Below are 12,638 nucleotides of genomic sequence, written 5' to 3'. Positions count from 1 at the left end.
AAAATGCACCAATCTTTAATGAACTCATTCAATTGCTTTCCTAAATTTTTATGCTTATTTAAGACAAAATTTGTTGTTTTTTAAAGAAAATCCACTATGGTCGTCATGTTTAGATGTTGTTATTATTATTATTATTATTATTATATTATATAAGTCCTGAGTGTCCACTTTCACTGTGCTTCAAAACGCGTTTAAAGAATCTGTTTGGGAAACAGTGTCTGTATATCAATATGAAGCCAGTGGTGTACTATTACAAACCCAATCCAAATTTTAAAAGTAGGCAAAGCAACGACGGAAGTCAATGTTTCTTTGATTCATTAGCTTTAACTATATATATATATATGCTGACTAAATGTAAAATAAGTTGAAAACAGAGGAGCGGAAGTCTGCCGCCATTTTTATATCAAATTTAAAGGGGTCTTAGGCGGTCATTGAGTGATTTACAGTTCATGAGGTAATCACAAAAGTTTTAGGGAGGGCGAATGGAAATATAGGAGTGCTAACGGGACGCCCATGCTGTTTTTTAATTTTACTTGAAAGTTTCAGTGAGACTTAGTATAGCAAGGACTACATCACTGTATGAAGCGTGTTTGACAGTCACACACCGCTACATGAACTGACTGTTTTGAGGATTGAATACGGTGCTTGTATTGGACAGGAAAGAATTCATGCCTATAAAATGAAAACACAGAACAGATTTACATTTAAGAGCAAGGGGCATCCCCTTGTGGTTCAACGGTATGAGTTGCGTATAAAGAGGATGGGCTCTTTAATGTTTATTGCCACCCTTCATATAAAGATTCAAAATATGGGATAACACCTTTACGTAATGATAGTGGAATAGAATTGTAAAATATGGGAGAATCCCAAGAAAAACGGGAGGGTTGACAGTTATGTCTTAGTCCTTTAAGTGCAAAATATCTCTACTTACATGAAGCCTTTCAGTGTATGCAGTGCTGAACTAGTGTAAAACATTGTGTTATCCTTTCATGGCTCAGAAGTCTTAATGGGGTTTTCAGCGATTTTTCATTTTAATATCATTTTTGCCTCAGATGTTTCGTATAAAGTTCCTTTGCAGAAATAAGCTCGACATAAACATGACAGTTGTTGACATACAGCAAGGGTAAAGAGCTGCACATTTAATTCAAACCCAGAAGAATTTATTGAATAAATCTTGAGTTCATTTTGGAAACGCTTGTCTTCATATTGCAGACTTTGGTATTTTGGCAACCTGGCCATGATTTGAGATGTTTATATCTCTCTTGAAACTAAATATGAGACACATGTGGCAAGAAATACTGAGCATCATTGTTTTCAGTCCAGTTGATTTACAGTAAATGTGCCACCAGGGTAAACTTATCTAGGCAGTTAACATAGATGGGGTTTTGTCAAAACTTTCAGAATGGCTTGGAGGTCTTAAAAGCATCAAATTGATGTTATTCACTATATATCATTTATTATTGTGTTTTTGTGGTGTTTACACCATAACATGCTATATAGCATGCAAATTCAAAATATTAGGCAAAAACAAACAAGCACAGATGGAGAGGAGTTTTCAAGCATCAAAACAAAGATTATACTACTCTGAAAAAATAATTAGTTGGATTTTCTAAATATTTTAAGTGGTTGAAAAATGGTAGTTTATGGGTTAAATACAAACAAAATATTTATGTTCAACATTACTAAATTTAATTTGTTTGTTTCAATTCAGCCCTAATAAATTGTTTGCAACCACTTACCTTACAAAAAGAATAAATGAAACGAATCCTTATTTTTTGTGTATACAGTATATTTTCTTCTAAACATTTTTTCTATACATAAAAATGTCTTCATATTGTTTTATTTTATTAGAAAACAATAATGACTGGCATAAAGTGCCTACTTGAGGTCATCAAGTGGATAGTTATATACTAAAACACCTTGTCAGGCATACAGTACTTGGAACAATAATCATTTGATGACCTATTTAAGCCCTTAAATACTATTTAATTTAAATTTAAAATCTTTATATTTTACAAATATCCTTCAAACCACTTTATTCCCCTCATTCGACAGATCAACAAAATATAAAATCTAATTTATTTATAGTTCTGCTGTTTAGTTCAATGACAGTGTTGTTATTTTAAAAAACACAATTTATTACTAACTACATCATTAAAAGACTGTTAAAATTACATTTCAAATTCATTCATTCATTAAGTTTCTTTTCACCCTTCCAGCTGCCACCCATCACTACTTGAAATTCTTACAAATGACAAAGCATAGAAATTAAGCTCTTTTAGATCTTTCAATTTAAGTCAGACAATACCTGTTACGTTTTAAAAATATTAGCACTTAGAAAATATAATGTGAAAACATTATATGCATTATTCCTAAATGTTTTATTACACTGAACTTATTATTTCATTTAATTACTATTGCAAATCTTGAAAAAAAAAAGTTGAATACAGAATTATTAGCCCCCCTGAATTATTAGACCACTTGTATATTTTTCCCCCAATTTCTGTCTAACGGAGAGAAGATTTTTTCAGCACATTTCTAAACATAATAGTTTTAATAACTCATCTCTAATAACTGATTTATTTTATCTTTACCATGATGACAGTAAATAATATTTTACTAGATATTTCTCAAGACACTTCTATACAGCTTAAAGTGACATTTAAAGGCTTAACTAGGTTAATTAGGTTAACTTGGCAGGTTAGTGTAATTAGGCAAGTTATTGTATAATGATGGTTTGTCCTGTATTATCGAGAAAAAATACAGCTTAAAGGGGCTAATAATTTTGTCCTTAAAATGGGTTTTAAAAAATTAAAAACTGCTTTTATTCTAGCCGAAATAAAACAAATAAGACTTTCTCCAGATGAAGAAATATTATCAGACATACTGTGAAAATGTCCTTGCTCTGTTAAACATCATTTGGAAAAATAAAAAAAAGAAGAATAAAAATTGAAGGGGGCTAATAATTCTGACTTCAACTGTATATATTCTGAAAAATGTCTTTGTATAACATTCATTTTCCTTCGGCTTAGTCCCTTTATTCATCAGGGGAATGAACCACCATCTTATCCAGCCTATGGTTTACACAGCAGATGCCCTTCCAGCTGCAACCCAGTACTGGGAAATATTTGTATCGCAAAAAAAAAAAACACAATTAATTTGATTCCTCTAACTAATAAAAGACAGTTGAATTTATGTTCAGTTTTTAAAGCAAGTATGTTAGAAGCACTTGTGATTAAGTTACCTAAAATGCAAAGTAATCCGTTACTTTACTTTTTAGTAATTTAATTAGTTACTTTGTAGCTAATTACACCCATCACTGGTCAATGCTCAGATGTCTTTCCCATATCCACTTTCCCTAATCACGGACAGACTTTTTACCAAATCTGGTCTTTTTCAAAAGTGGAAAAGAAAAAGGCTCTATTTATATCTGTGCCGCCGTCCTTTGATTGATCAGTGCTATGAGCCAGAACCAGGTTTCACTTGAATGTGTTTTCGTTGTATGTACATACTACACTGGCCTCATCAGTTCTGGCATCCCAACTGACATGCTACACTAACAAGGACATAATTATACTTCGTTTTGACAGAAATTAGACAACATATAAATCATTGTGTAATTTATTACATCCTGCACACAGTATTGAATGCCATTACATTTGTTTTTGTGTGTGTCTGTGTGTGTTTCAGGAATTCCCGTAAGTACCCTGTTATCACCGGGGCTTTAATTCAGAACAAATGTGAGTTTGTCTGGAGGTGGGCAGATACAGCATGGCATGATCCGTGTTGGCTTTGCAACTTTGATATAAACTGCAAAATGAGGTGAGATAAGAGGGAAGCGAGGATATATGCTCCAGGAGACAGTTTCTAAATCGACCACACTCCATTTTTCACTGTCTGGCATTCATCCTGACTGCCTGTTTCCTAATAACCAGACATCCCCTTTCAGAAAAAGAAAAACAGCTGATACAAATCTCTCCATGCCTTCACACAGAATGCATAGTAAACACTTGTGCATGTTCGAGTGTGTATGTGTACAACATAACGACGCAGCAGCACAACAGCTTTTATTGCTGCGGTTGCATCATATTTGAGCAGAAAGCCACAGTAATAAAGAGGAAGAGTGTGTAAACATTTTAGTTGCCCCAAAACACGTTCCATTTTTATGAGCTATTTGTTTCATAAGTAGTGTTTATGTATTGCAAACGCACTATTAAATACAATGTACTACGGAGCACTTTATTAATGTCCTTTCTTGTACTTGCACAAACATTGTGTCAGGTTTAATGGGTCTCCATGCTTTTTAATTATGTTTATGTTCTGCATTGATTCCTAACAGGGCACTCCAGGACGGGATGGTTACCCGGTAATTATTACTTCAGCAATACAATTACTGATCAACTAATCATTTCTGCTTCAACCACACACAAACAGCTTGAGGTCTCACGTCCACCTGAGCTGATAGTGAGTGTTAAGTACGCCACCTGCTGGTCATATTAGAAAGTATTGCCAAATATAAATAGCCAGACAAGGTTAATGGTAATTAAATTCATCAGTTGACATTACATTTGATTTCATTCACACATAAACAAGCCTGCTGATCATCTTTGGTTGAGTTTAAACTGTCAGAGATTTGATCCCCTATTTTTCTTTTTTCTTTTTTCTTTTTTATTTTTTGATCATCATGAAGATGAAAAGTAGGTCAAGTGTTAAATAGAATTTGTTGGCGTTTAACAAGACGAAATGCATCAACATGATTAGTTGTAGTTCATTTTGGTAGTCTGTTTAGACCAGAGATGCCCAAAGTAAGGTCCACGAGCAAAAGCTGGCCCATGGTAACCTTTAATTTTGCCCGCCAATCTAGTCTGAAAAAATAGGGAGAATGTTGGTTTTTAGGGGTGAATGTCTTTAACAGAAATGGTCAATTTGAATTTTGAATTTAACAAAATTTTTGGTTTCTTAGTTTTATTGCTGAGCTAAAAAAAAAAAAGGCAACTGCAAATAAATGATTTAGTAAATGTTGTAAATTAATCAGAATTTTAAAATGTAAATACTGCCACTTGACGTACAGTACATCTGACATCAACAAACATATCAAAGAAAAGGCAGGTGCAGCTCGACTACTGTATTCAACATTGAACTCCATTGTGGTATAAATGGAGTTGTTTATGCTTTCACTGTAATGAGTTCATTATAAAATGTTAAAAATGAAACTGCATTAAATATAAAAAAATAAAATAAATAAATAAATAATACGGTTTAGTATATGTTCGGCCCACAGCCTTCAATCATGTTCAATCAAAAATCAGGTTTTTGGCCCTTTGTAGAAAATATTTGGGCACCCCTGCTTTAGACAATTATACTACAAGCAATATTGCCTTCTGTTATTGTAATTATTGCAAATAAAAAAGTTTCATTGTTGGAAATTGGATGTGTAGAATGACCTCTCAAGCTATATTTATTACTGGGGACCTCTATAAATTTGATAACTTGGTTTCTGAGATTAACTTTAATTCATTTTAAACATGATGAGAATAGAATGATGGCTGTTGTGAATTGCATTGTTATTCATTTTATCCACAACAGCTATATAGAAATATCTAGTTAAAGAAGTGCACATTTACACATTTGATTGGGTAATTAAAGCATTATAAACTGAAATTAGCATTGCCAGAAGTTGATCGTGAATGTTTACATGATTGTCAACAAATGGGATGCTACATTTTCTTCTCTGAAGCAAAGATGTACAACACATTTACCATTAAGGAAATATACAAAAATAAACCTGTTATAATCTATGATTCCTATTTTTTCTGACAACATTTCAAATTAAAAGACAGGCTCATATTCGTGTTCTTATTATTTCTGATAGCAAGTGAAGGCAGTAAAATGTTTCAAGTACACTATTCTACAGACCTACACGTACACTATTCATCCACAATATCAAGTACACCTGTTTAATTGCTTATTAGTGCAAATCTCTGCATTAGATGACATAAGTGAGTAAACTAGTAGCTTTAAAAGCAATTAGTTGACTTTACTTAAAAAAGTGAGACCTGTTGCCTTGAAATTAAGTAAACAAACTATAAGCATAATTATCAAAATTAAGTTGTCAACATAACAGTTCCAAGTTAAATTGGGTTTACAAACTTTATTAAGCAATGCAACAAATTTACTATGTTTTTAAAGTGTAATGGGCCAGCCATATGACAGCAAATCAATGCATCTAGGCATATAAACATGAACTGGTATAAGTATTTCAGAAATTGCTGATATACTGGGATTACGACACAACAAACATTTGGGTTTAGAGAGAATGGTCAAAAAATAGAAAATGTCAAGTTAGTGAGTGGCAGTTCTGTAGGTAAAAATGCCCTGTTGATGCCAGAGGTTATATTAGAATGGCAAACTTGGTTTATTTAATAGAAATACAACAATAACTATAAATAATCACTGTTACAACTGAGGTCTGCAGAAGATCATCTCTGAACACACAACACATTAAAACTTGAAGCAGATAAGCTACAACAGCAAAAGAAAAACACAGCAGTGACACACCTGACAGATAAAAACAGAAGACTGAGGCTACAGTTCACACAAGCTCATAAAAACTCTGATCTTCTTGGTTGGTTTGTCAACAGAATGGGTACATCAAAATATAATGTTACATGATATATTATGGGATCTGTATAATGATGTCAATTGTATTAGACTGATATGTATCTATCTGTATATTACATTATGTATCACATACAGTTGAAGTTAGAATTATTAGCCCCCCCCCCCCCCCCCCCTGATTTATCAGTCCCTCTGTTTATTTATTTCCCCAATTTCTGCTTGACGGAGAGAAGATTTTTTCAATACATCTCTAAACATAATAGATTTAATAACTCATCTCTAATAGCTAAATATTTTAATATTAAATACTAAATATTTTTCAAGACACTTCTATACAGCTTAAAGTCACATTTAAAGACTTAACTAGGTTAATTAGGTTAACTAGGCAGGTTAGGGTAATTATAGGCAAGTGATTGTATAATGATGGTTTGTCCTGTAGACAATCAAAAAAATATAGCTTAAAGGGGTTAAGAATTTTGACCTTAAAAATGCTTTTTAAAAATGTTTAAACTGCTTGTATTCTAGCCGAAATAAAACAAATAAGACTTTCCCCAAGAGATAAAAATATTATCAGACATGTTGTGAAAATGTCCTTGCTTTGTTAAACATAATTTAGGAAATATTAAAAAAAATAATAATAAAAATTCTATTGGGGCTAATAATTCTCACATCAACAGTGTCACCCAATATTAACAACTTGCTTACATTTTATTCTTCCTCATGTGGTTTTAAATCTTTACGAGGTTCTTCTGTTGAATGCAAAAGAAGACATTTCGAAGAATGCTGGTTCCCATCGACTTCAATATCAAGAAAAAAAAAATATTGTGGAAGTCAATAGATACCAGCATTTTACAAAATATCTTCTTTTGTTCTGCAGGATCAAAGAACTCAAATGGGTTGTCTCAAACAAGTGAAGGGAGAGAAAGCGATGAATTCAAAAGGAAAATATAAACTTTCAAAATCTTCATAAAAATTAAAAGGTTATAAACCTTCATAAACTCATAGGGGGTTTCATGGTGGCATACAAGAAACATTAAAACAAACTAGTGGAATGGAAAGTTTCCAGAGTTGTTAAAATGTTCATGGGACCACAGACTCCAGTAAAAAAAAAAAAAACATAGACTCAAAAAATGATGTTTGTGGTTTGTTCAAACTTATTTTATAATGAGCTGAAACAGCACGATTCTTGAGGTTTTTTGTGACAACTTAATTATTTTATGTTCAATCCACTCAAATTTGTAAAAGTCTAATAAGTTAACTTAAGTTGTTCATGTTGCCCCAACCCAAATCCATTGTGTGGAACCCAACATTTTTACAGTGTATTGTGTAATATGGTTATTATTCTCAGTTATTATTATTAAATAGCAATAGTTATTCTCAGATAGAGACTCACACCTACACAACATCATTCAAAACAGAGAATTATTGTTCTTTCTAATAGCTTTGCTTTTAAAAGAGGCATTAGTTGCATGAAGCCTCCCTGACAGGCCATCGTGATCCAGATGCGATCAGTTGCATGCGTTGGCAGCCTCTGCTCCGCATAAAGATCAACTGGGAAATATAGCTCTGTGTGAAGTCTCTCCAAGCATAACAAGAGCGCTGCTCCAAACTGAACCGTGCGCAGGACTGCACCACATGTGGCCCTTACCGGATTTCCAACTGCACTCAGACCCATCACCACTCCAGTCATCCATTTCTTCTGCTTCAGGCTGAAAAGACCGACATGTGCAACCCACTGCACACTCTCGTCACTTATCTTAACACTACCAGCATACACTAGAAGAACAAGACTAACAGATCTATTCTCTGTGTTATTTTTGTTGTGGGAGTAGACACACAAAAACAGAATGTTGATGATGATGATTCAAAAGATGGATTTAAATCTAATTAAATCATGACATTTTGACAATCATGACGATTCTTTGAACAGAAAGTGCTCACATTTAGTTCAATTTACTTAGTTTACTCTGCTTTCAGCACCTTCAGGACAGTGGACAGCAACTTTTTGTCCTGTAGGTTTAGCTTATGAAGCCAGTGATGGACTACGAGACATTAGCTTCCTCTAATCATATAAAATGATCCGCTAATCAATACAGCAAAAAGTAGAGATGCACCGATCTCGATACTTGGATCGGATATCGATTCGATAACGCATATTTTTGCTGGATCAAGTATTGGTCAGTGGGTTCATTTTGACCTGCAACATATTTAGCATTTCTATTTCTAAATCAAGTTGCGCTGTGTCTGTTAGAGCAGCAGATCGCATTCACAACACAGGAGTAGAGATTAGTATTACCTGCTCTTCACAAAGTAGGCCTACCTGAAACTTTCAATTAGAAAAGGCTCAATAATACATTGGACAGATCCTCAACGTACTGATTTCTTCCCTTATTTGTGCTGCTGTTTTAGAAGTTTCCGTATACCAGAGGGCTGAGCGCTATGTCTTGGTGATGCAAGCACTTCGTTCATGCACCGGCTGCACAGATGTAATTTGCGCCGCTCCAGAAGATTATTTTTACAATAAGTTTCTGTTCTCTCATCCTTCCGAGTTTATTCTTCTGAGGGGAATACTTTCAGTGCTGCGAATAGTTTGTAAACCCTGGCTCATTGTGGTCAGAATAGTTGATTAAATTAATAAAAGGGCGCAAATGGATTGTCAATAACAGAAAATTGTTTAGTTTAATATAGGCGACTTTTAAACTGTGAATATTTCACTGTAATTTTATTTATATTAATATTTTCTTTAACAGACCTGTTTGTCAGTTTGTGCACTGAAGCATATAAGCGAACCTTGTTTTAAACTTCAACTTAAATATTTATGTTTATTTTGTAGAAAACTGACCAACAAATAATACACAGAAATAACCAACAAATTATACCAAACAAAATTCGCTTCAAAAAGAGACTTTTTCGGACAAAAACAGAAACAATACAGACATGCTTTTAGTTTCTTCACCTCACTCACAGCGAGTTTAGGCAAGGGATTATGAAGTAAAACTGCCCTCTGTCAAACCTGCAGGAAAATATCAGGCTTTGCTAAAAGGATGATTATTTAACCATTGATTAGGGTAGCCTATTACAGATTTCAAAGAAAAATCTTAATACTAAAAAAGGAAACACAAGCTGGACAACAACAGATAATTTCAATGTCATAACAAATGCTCGAATATTGTAGCTTATAGTTTACAGCATGCATCATGTTTTTTAGTTAGATTGTGTTGTCTGTCATAGACAGTAGGCCTATAGGTCTGTTGTTTTTACTAAAGAAGATATATTATTTGTGTTTATTACCAGAACTATAGAAACTGTATTATGTTAATAATTAAAAAAATAAATAAATCAGCACAATATCGGAATCGGATCTGTATCGGTCAATACTCCAAAAAATGCTATTGTGCATCCCTAACAAAAGTAAAGTAATAGTTAAGAAGCAACTTTATTTCAGCCGCCATGAAATAAAAATTCACTATATTTATTTTCTGAAGGGATGCATTGATTTATTTATACATGTATGTTATATTTATTTATACAAATGAATCAAAATGCTTTAACTCAATCTTTTAGTGAACCAACAAAATAGTCTTCCTAAACTCAGATTTTTAAATTTAATTAATTATATTTTATCCAGCAGACTAACATTATAGAATTAGTTCATTCAAAAACGAAAATTCTGTCATCATTTGCTTCATCATCGGTTTCAAATAAGACTATTGTTTATTTTTTGGAACATAAATGAAATCTGCAAGATTGTAATATTTACCTAAATATTGGAGAGGGGTCTGGCTGCAGACTCGGTGCAGATGCAATCTGAGCTGCATCCAATGCTTTTTAATGCGCTCACCTAACCCCACCCCTAACCCTACCCCTCACAGTGACGTCACCAGCTCCATTGAGTGCACTGTGTCTAACACTGCATCTCTGTGTGATGCAGTCTCAACTTGCAACACAAAGGCTGCATCCAGATACTATAGAAAAATTAACATTTCAAAACTTTAGTAATAAGAAAATACCAACACGATCTCATGGCAATTCGAAACTTTTTGATTTAGGTGTTGTATTAATCTGTACAATCTCATTCATACAATTTAGGATGACTTGCTTATCCCAATGACTCTTGCGTTTAGGGGTGGGGTTGGGTGCCACGCCTCCTTTTTAAAATTGTACAATATCATACGACTGAACTCTTACGACTGAACTGAATTACCCTCTAAAATGACAAAATGTAAAATAGTTACGTTTCCTCGTGAGATTAGGCTTGAAAATAAATTAATAAATAGACCTCATTGGTTCTTCTGAAGCTCAAATGTGCAGTGACATTTGAGATTTATCCTCATTGGTTATCATCAAGCATGCTTAAAAAGAGTTTACCCAATAGTTTATTTCTGCGGTTGAACACAGAAATTATATTTTAAAGAATTTGGAAATGGGTAGCCATTGATTTTGATAGTACTTGTATTTCCTACTATGAATGTCAAAGGTTACAGATTCCAATATTTTTCTAAATATCTTCTTTTGTGTTTAATTCTAAAAAAAGAAATAAAGATTTGGAACCACTTGAGTAAATTTTCATTTTTGGGTGAACTATCCCTTATTCTTTCATCACCACATTTGAATGCACAGAGCATTGTTTGCTGATCATTATTTATATGAAAATAAAAAAGGTTCAATTGCATCTATCATATAAAGTGATCATGTTTGTTAGAATAAATTGCTTGCTTTATATGAATTTATTTTTGATCCGTGATGAATGTCTTGAGGAATCAGCCAGAGTTTTGTAAAAATAGATTTTCATTAAACTGATATCTCTCAGATTTCACACACAAAAACAATATTTTTGTTCTGAAGATTAGCATGTGTATGAGTTTAGAATGACGTGAGTGTAAAAATGCCTGGCTAACCCTTAATATCTCCCTCAATCAATTTAATAATCATTGGATAACATGTACCATATTTTTTGTTTCTTATTCAATCATTTCCTTTTGATTTTGTGCTCATATACGTATGTAACAACACAGAAGAAATGTTTAAATAATAGAATGAAAATCTACTCCACAACTCTACTAGGAGTGCCCTGAAATAATCATAACTCATGAATGCATTTCTGTCTCTGCCAGGGCCCATTGGGTATGGATGGCAAGCCTGTAAGTATTATCTTCTGCAGTTTTTAAAACCAGGTAATGATTAGATTAGTTTTTAACATCATTGGTTTAACTCCACTTAGCTAAGGGGATGTTACTGCACTGTGATAAGCTGCTTATTTTATTGTAAAAAAAAATAATAATTCCACTCTTCTTATAGGGATCTCCAGGTCAAAAAGGCAGCCAGGTATGTTTTTTTCATCTTTTCATGATTAAAGTAATTGTATTATTGTGAGTGACTAGTGTGCAATGCATCTTAGATTTCTTCGGGGGAGGAGGAGGGAGTCACATTTTTCAATCAATCACCTCAGTCATAAAAGTGTGATGTCCGTCCAAGAGCAACTTTCAGATCTCATTTCTTTAATTACTCCAAAGCAGTGTCGTGCGTTGAGGTTTGTGGCTGGTGAGGCAGTGACCCTTTCAAAGTCAAAAGTCAGATTTACAAACATATCCACTCAATATATTTGCCAACTACAGACTGTAATTCATATATCATATCAGCATTCTTTCTATACACATGACAGACATATTGGGCCAAGGCAGAATGTAAAATGCATAGTGGTTAAATATGTTCCCAAAAAAACACCCAGCTGTATGCTACAGACAACTATAACAAGCGACACACACAGCACCACGGCGAATGCACTCTCTCATCCACACACGCACACACACACACACACAAACAACAACACGGCAGATGCGCGCACTCTCTCTTGCTTGCTTACTCTCTCTCTCTCATTCATAGACACAACATTCGCACACTGGTCTTACTTTTACAGTACTTGTAAATGAAGTCTCGACATGACTTGAATTACTTTGAAATGATCGCGTTATCTTCTGTCCTGTCCTTTGAAGCAAATCTTTTATCTCCAGCATTGGCCG

At 33.7% G+C, this 12,638-nt stretch overlaps 1 protein-coding gene across 5 annotated transcripts in view; it reads left to right on the top strand.

Moving 5' to 3' along the window:
- Positions 1–12,638, top strand: part of col23a1b (collagen type XXIII alpha 1 chain b) — a 185,652-nt gene that overhangs the window by 146,067 nt on the left and 26,947 nt on the right. For 4 of the 5 annotated variants that reach the window (XM_068216112.2, XM_073936057.1, XM_068216111.2 and 1 more), the window contains exons 4-6: positions 3,691–4,366; positions 11,733–11,759; positions 11,917–11,943. In XM_068216112.2, coding sequence (XP_068072213.1) covers positions 11,745–11,759; positions 11,917–11,943 — 42 coding nt within the window. In that variant the 5' untranslated portion in view covers positions 3,691–4,366; positions 11,733–11,744. The remainder of the gene's footprint in view (positions 1–3,690; positions 4,367–11,732; positions 11,760–11,916; positions 11,944–12,638) is intronic. The other variant, XM_005161397.6, reaches the window with a different exon arrangement.

This window comes from Danio rerio, chromosome 21 (genome assembly GCF_049306965.1).
Source record: "Danio rerio strain Tuebingen ecotype United States chromosome 21, GRCz12tu, whole genome shotgun sequence".
In the NCBI taxonomy this organism is placed as follows: domain Eukaryota; kingdom Metazoa; phylum Chordata; class Actinopteri; order Cypriniformes; family Danionidae; genus Danio; species Danio rerio.
The sequence above is the reverse complement of the archived record's forward strand: the minus strand, read 5'-3'. Positions and strand labels throughout refer to the sequence as shown.